Genomic DNA, 7,623 nt, shown 5'->3' on the forward strand with positions numbered 1-7,623 from the left:
CACACACACACACACACACACTATATATATATATATATATATATATATATATATATATATATATATATATTATAATTATGAGTTTTATGTGATTTCAACAAAAGTTAATAATATATCACTATTTATGTTGTCTCCAAATACAAATGTTTGATAGAATTTAAAGGAGAATTAAAACTATCCTCCTTTTACTTTCATGGATCTCTCTTATTTACTAGAATATTTCTCATTCATTTTATGTTTAATTTGCATAGAAGTGGGAAATGCACATTGATTATAATATACTTTTTATTTAGGAAGAAATTAAGGTTAAAAAGTCACCATCACCTCCAAATGCATGCTATACTGCTGGATCCTGCTCTTCAGAGGCAATGAGCACCAAGGCTGATGTCAAAGAGAACACTGTTTGCATACCAAACTATCTGGATCAAGAAATAAAGGTAAAAGGCAGGTTTATTAAATCCATAACTTGGGAATAGCATGAACATACCAAAAAAACCTCATATAACTATTGTCATTAAAACTTAAGAATGGTTTCTTATTGATACATGAATATTTAAAATTACTTAGCCTGAAATGCAAAGCCTGTTCATGTTTTCATTTCTAATCATTTTACTTGTCCCTGGAATTCTTTCACTCATACATAAACACAAGCTTTGGTTTAGATGTAATGAAAAGATGGGCATTTACCAACCAAACCAGCCCAATTCTTCCCATGACATTATTTTCCTAAAACTTGAGAGGTACTATCCCTAATTTCTTGCCACTTTTGTCTATTTCCTTGTTATATAATATTAAGGCAAATATTCTTCCAATCAACATTCATGTCTCCCTTCTTATTTTTGGAAAATTTCCACAAGTATTTTCTGCCTGAAGTTATAAAGTTAGTTATATTAATAGTAATATGTCACATTAGACTGGAGGGTTCTCCTCAGTCACATTTATTTCTGACAATGACATATGATCAAGGATAATAAACTATCTGATATTTGTTATCTGCTATTTTTTTTCTTTGAATCACTTTGGTACATACCACATTGCCTCATTGTAAGACCCACTACAATGAATTAAAGGTCAAAAGTATTGTATTGATGACTCTAATATAATTTTAAATAATCAGTATTTATCGTAACAGTTATACATAACAAAACATGTTGTAAAGAAGGTCATTGAATAATTCTAACAAGGAACTATTTAAAAAATAAAGTGGAACAATGTTATAGAAATAAGCAGTGTTATTAATATAATAATTTATGTGATGGCTATATTGGGAAAAATAATAAAAGAAAAGATGATGTTCTAACTAAAGATAGTATACAGAGTCTTCAAAATCACCACCCACCTTACCTATAAAATTATGGTCACACTGATGTTTTCTATAATATGCTCATTTCTACCTCATAGGCTTATCCTCATAAGCATTCGTTTGCCCTTGATCCTCTGTGTAGTCACTTTCTTATTCAAGGTTCAGTTTAAATAACACTCAGAAATATTTTGCCTGACCACCCAATCTAATGTAGCTACCCAGTCATCCTCAATGACATTACCCTTTGTTATTTGAGCATAATGTATGCCTTATTTGAACTGTTTGCATTTATTTATTTGTTTCAGTATTGTCTCTCTTTCCTCACCCCAGAAGTTGAGTCCTAGAAGATCTCATAGTTGTCCATCTTGTTTACTACTTCCTCTTCAGGGCCTAGATGAGTGCTAAAAATCTGAAAATTATAAATAAGTTTTTGTTGAATGCTAAATAAGTAAAACACAAGAAATATTCAACCAAGACCAAGGTAAATTTGTAGAAAATTAACTACATGGGGTTGACCCTGACAGTTAGAAGCTGAATGCAGTTTTAGATAGACTGTCTTGCTTCTTTGGGCACATCAATAGACTAAAAATTCTTATAGATCGGACTTTAGAGGTATCTATTAAAAAGCATTCCTCTTAAAGGCATCTGCCATGTTATAGACATAAATTTAACTGGACTCTGATTGATTAAAAAAAACCTACTAAAATGTAAACTCTTTGAAGATAGGGATCTTATATTCACAACTGATTCCTCAGCCCTCATCACTGCTTGAAAAATATTAATGGGCACATACAGCATGGCATTTTACTAGATAGTTGTTGACTATTTGTTAATTAAATAAATTAAGAAAGAGGGAACAAAATAAAAAACAGGTCTTATTAAGACTTTTGGTTTGTGTAGAAGAGTAACTGAAAGTTTAGACAGGAGGCACTGGAAATATAACTCACAATTCTTAAATTATATATGAAGTGGTATAATATTAATTCAAGGGACACTATGATATGTTAGGATGACTATTTTAATCCTAGAGCAACAAAAAAAGTATGGCTGAAAAGCTAATGAAGAAAATAAAGTTGAATGCTTAAAAATACTTGATTGATCCAAAAGGAAGCAGAAAAAAAAGAAAAAGTAGAACAAAAATAGAAGAGAATTTTTTAAAAAGTGACAAGATGGTACACTTAAACCCATGCAAAAACAGGCTAAAAACTCCAATAAAAAGACAGATTGATAGACTATATAATAACTTTTAACAAAGGCCACTGCTTCAGCCTCTTTCAGATTCCCATTAGAACCCTAAGGAACAGTAGGAAAGGACCACTTTCCCAGAAGAAGTGAGTTTCTCCTACAGAAGATGTTGGAACTGACATAACAAGAGAAACACACAGCATTGCCTAGTCTAAATTATTACTTACACTGGTAATATTTTGCTAAAATTATTTTGTACTTTTTGAAAATGGGGTCCTGAACTAAGATCCCACTTGAGTTAGTTGATTATCATGGACGCGGGGAGATGAGATTATGAAGAAAGTAAAGGAAATGTTTTAAGACTTGTATAATTTTTTTGCTCACCCTGTAACTCTAATTAATGTTCTCTGTCAGATCTTGGCAAAGCTCTGTGACATTTTACATACTGATTCTCTGGCAGAAGTTACACAGTGGCTGCTTCATGCAAGTACAAAAGGTGAGATCAATATAAGTATTTGTAGATACTGAGATTCGGTTAATGAAAGAAACTGGGAATATGCCAATATCTGAAGTTTTCTACCTTGGATTTGCAAAGATAAGGCTGTAATTGTTTCTTCCATGTTTCAGTGTCAGGATCATTACAGTACTGTATTTCCAACTGCAGGCATGCTGGTCATTTAATGAACCCCAAATACAGTATGTTTCCAACTGAACTCATTGGGATGATATGAAGCACCTAAGACCAGAGGAGACCTTATTCTCAGTTAGAGCTGGTTTGGGCTTCCGTTCCAAATTCCACACACCTAGAACTCTCCCTGAGCACATCCTATCACCTACTGTGAATTCTGAACATAGAGCCTGTTTCTCTTCTTTAGTATAGATGGCAGTAACATAGCTTTCCCAGTTTTGGACTCAGTTAACAACTCTGCCTATTTTTACCCAAACCATCAACATAGTTATATCTCAGCCTCCTTTGGGCTCTTACCACCTATCCCATGAAAATGCCTAAAATTCCCAACAAGCAGGGAGACCAAAAGTGACACAGAGCAGCTATCCTGAAACTAAACTGGTCATCAGACTGACTAGAGCAAAACTTCTAAAGAGAATCTGCATTATCAGGTATCCTTAAATTTTTACAGCAGCCTATAAAGCTTTTGTACTCAATATTTTTAAATTATTCCACTGCTATTCAAAGACAGTGACTTAACTACCCTGAGCTCTGTACAGTATCATAGGTCAACAGAAACTAGGTTGAAATGAATGAACTTTTCTGCAGCAACATTTACTCACATATAGTTACCTACCTGGAGAACAGATCGCCAGCCTTCACACTGGTGTGCTAGAAATAAGTACTAAGTCTGTGCTTCTAGCTAACATGATAATGACAACTTCCACTCTCCAACTTTTTTTTTTAATCAGAAAAAGAGTGGATCTCAGCTTTGATTCATTCTGAGCTGGCTGAGATACATTTATTGAGTCGCCGCAGAAGAAACACCCCAGTGGAACCAGCAGGAGAGACTGGGAAGCCATCTGCAGTTAAATCACCCACTACGATCAAATCTCCCCCAAATTCACCTGCAAAGTCAAAGGTGCTGACTGGAGCTAAGGATGGATATCAACCAACCAGGTAATTAGATATGGTCACTTAAAGGGCCTATAGTTATATAAAGGGTTTGAGTTATCTTGTTTATCTGTCAAAATGCTAAATATGCTGAGGTTCAAGTCTCAACTCTGCTCAGTAAATGACTGCAATATGTATGTTTTCTTTCATTTTTATATGTAATATGAGAATTGTTCTCAAGTCTACTGTTCAGAATATTTTGGCAGGGGCTATGTCTTCTTTATCCAATAACCTTTTTTTTTTTTTTTTTGAGGAAAATTCCCTTTTCACTAAGAGCAAAGCAAGAGTAATTTTTTTTCTTTCTCCAAGAAAGAAAACCAAGAAAATATAGGGGCTTTTTTTTTTCAGTTTAACTAAGAATAGAAGCCATAAAGAAAACCGAAAGTATAGTGTTATGGTTATTGTATATTTTGTTAAATGAACATCATATAGGCATGATTTTTGTGTAGAATAATAAAGATAAAAATAAATTGTTTCACTTAATTTTTCTGACACTCCTGGGGGCTTTAAGAGAGAAGAATAACCACTAAGGAAATTGGAAATTATTTCAGAAGAAATTTTTCTTAAACTATATAATTTCAAGAGCAGAAGATTAATATATATTTATTATGTATCATATCATGTTGAAAGAATGTGTGGTAAGGTATTATTAAAGCTGAGGAAGAAAATCTTGTTGCTTTAAAGTTAAAAGTTGGTAAAACTTAAATTCGGAGAAAATTAATATTAAAACATAATTTGTCACTTTAAAAGCATTAAGACAGAGAATTTTATATTGTAATTTGTCTCTATCATAAAGTATCCATAAAATAAGAAACTAGGAGATAGTTAGAGCCAATCTCCACCTTCCTGACTAGCATATGGATGTTCTAGTTAGATATTTACTCCAAGTAAGAACTTTTTGTTAGGAAGTAAATTTAATACAACATTAAAAAGCAAAGAACTGAGACAGCATATTTAAGATAGATATACGCTGAGTTTGTTGATAGAATAGTCTAATTTGTATCTGTGAAATTAATTTTTTTTCTTTCTCCAATTGATTCAGAGCATCAAGCCAAGAATCTGCAGGAAATAAGGAAGTAGCAAAAGGTTAAGTATAGTTTGTGATAATTACTGAGTCGGTATAAGGAAACCAGCAAGTACTAACTACTTAGGGACATAGATTTTAAAGATTTGTGCTTTTACAAGAAAAAGGTAAAATACAAGAGTGATTTCCATCAAAACTGTTAAGGGACCACATCTGCTGAATTTCTCATAGAGATGAATTTAAAATAAATTTACCTTTGTTTTGAAAGGCAAAGTGCCTCATCAGGGACAGGGACATTCTTAGAAGCAGGACAGCAGGACAACAGAACTATAGGTGTAGTCATGCAAACTCAATGAAAAGGAAAACCCTGCATTGACCTACAAAAGGATGATGATCTCAGAGTTTTGGTTCTTTACAGCTTAACTGTCATAGAGCTGGATGATTTCACTGGATACAAAGTCAGCCAGAGAGACGAGTAAAATGGCAACCAGCCACAAGCAGGTACCCTGTAAGACAGGTGAAATATAATAGAAAAAGAGCAGTTTTGTGTCTCTACCAGACAGATGTCCAGTACCAGACTACAATATGGACCAGAGAAAATAATTGTGAAAGTCCTACTTTGGTCCAGAATAGCCCAAGAGAAGCACCCCTGTGGATCTGACAGCTTCTAGATTTAAAACAAGCATGGCAAATATGACTACAGAGAAACAAACCGTCAAGTATATCTATAAGCTTTGTTATTTCTCCAAATTCCCCTCATACTAGGAATGATATGCTAATTAATTAGAGTCCCATGGGGTCACTCTAGATGCCAGCAGTTCCATTGGGGTTAACCAAACCCAAAAGTGGCTTTATGTGCTAACAGACAATAATAAGTGTAGTTTAGAAATTAAAAAGCACTCGTTACTCTAACTATGAGGATAATCTACTGCATCTGGACTCTCCTACCAAACTTCCCACCCTAGGACTATAAAATGATGACATTGATGGTGTCTAATAAACTTTGTCTTACTTCAGGACCCACAACATTTTTCCCTGTTAGATACCTAGAAATCCCTCAAATTATGCCCCTTTCACTCCATTGTTGTTATTCAGCATCTTTACAAATTTGTATTGTTATTTGGGTGCAATTATGTAGGCTATGGAAGTAGTGTATGGTACAATGAATGTGTTTTAACCTGCTTATCTATTCTCTTATTTTATCTATCTGACCATAGACCTTTCTCCTTTCTCTCACTGGTCCAATACTTGCCTACCCCTCTTACTCATCATCAATTCTAAATCATTCCTACCAGAATCACATTTGTTTCTAAGAGTAAAAGAGCATAGCCTGCGTGTTATAGAACACATAGCTCATTAAAGATGAGTCAGTGGTAAGAAATATGAGAAGAGATTCTTTTATGAATTTTGGCTGTTTCTGATTCATCTAAACTTCATATGATGGTTTTTTTTTGTATATCATTTAATACTAAAATAAGGTAGAAGCTATACTCAGTATCTCAAACATGGTCTTATTTATATATACATTTTTTTTCTATTTCAGCTATACTTAGGTGTCTCAAATATGGTTTTATATGTAGATGTATATTTTCTGTTTCAGGAGCTGAGAACAAGACCCCATTGTTTATAAGAAAAAACAACCTGAAAATACCTATTGCAGAATATTTCAGCAAACCAAAGTCTCCTTTCAGGTCTAATAATCAGGAGAGTTATATTATTGGGTCAGCAAAACCAATGTCTGCAAGGAGTATACAAGGATACAATCTTTGTCCTCAAAACTTGTCTTATCCTTTAACATACCAAAGGTAGAAACTGTACACTGAGCTAATTCTTTCAGAAATTTGAGTTTCTCGTTAATTAATTTAAAAAAATCAAGCAGTTCTCTTATGGTGGCACAGGTAAATCTCAAAACACCTGTATATAATGCTACAAATAAATGTTAATGAAGACAACACCTTCATCTGTAGTTAATTTTTAATATTACATGAAAAAGAAACATATTTATTTAAATATTGTTTCCAATCTTGCACTGTTATTTTTAGTACGTAAGCATAGAGCTCTGATACTAGAAAATAACACCCATAATTAGAATTGATAGATTCTTATTAGAAGAAATCTCCAACTATTAGAAGAAAAAAATTTAAAGCCTAACTCTGAGAATTTCAACATTTGAGCTGAGTTTTACAATCTACAGTATTTCAATGCTGTTGGCCTATCTGGAAAAGTGCTCAACCCCTACACCCTGGCAAAGAAAGAAAAAAGTTACAAATTATCCCTAACTCAGATAGGGATATCTGAGCCAGAAAGGAGCTGTTTTGCATCCACTGCTAATGTTGAATATTAACAGATTTCCTAAAATTGAATTTTCTGTATTTTAAAGTTAACTACTTTGGCCATATCTATCAGTGTGGGACTGGATTCTATCTACCAATCATCCAGGCTTTCATTTAGAATGTTTGTATTGTTATTTGAAAGAAATACTATAATTTT

General features: G+C 33.3%; 1 protein-coding gene across 1 annotated transcript in view; it reads left to right on the top strand.

The window, feature by feature from the left end:
• Positions 1–7,085, top strand: part of CUNH4orf17 (chromosome unknown C4orf17 homolog) — a 114,501-nt gene extending 107,416 nt beyond the window's left edge. The window contains exons 6-10 of the mRNA XM_015484584.2: positions 294–437; positions 2,903–2,984; positions 3,908–4,115; positions 5,152–5,195; positions 6,734–7,085. Of these exons, the coding sequence (XP_015340070.1) occupies positions 294–437; positions 2,903–2,984; positions 3,908–4,115; positions 5,152–5,195; positions 6,734–6,942 (687 nt within the window). The 3' untranslated portion in view covers positions 6,943–7,085. The remainder of the gene's footprint in view (positions 1–293; positions 438–2,902; positions 2,985–3,907; positions 4,116–5,151; positions 5,196–6,733) is intronic.
• The last annotated feature ends 538 nt before the right edge of the window (positions 7,086–7,623 follow it).

Source organism: Marmota marmota, unplaced genomic scaffold (genome assembly GCF_001458135.2).
Source record: "Marmota marmota marmota unplaced genomic scaffold, marMar, whole genome shotgun sequence".
Lineage (NCBI taxonomy): Eukaryota > Metazoa > Chordata > Mammalia > Rodentia > Sciuridae > Marmota > Marmota marmota.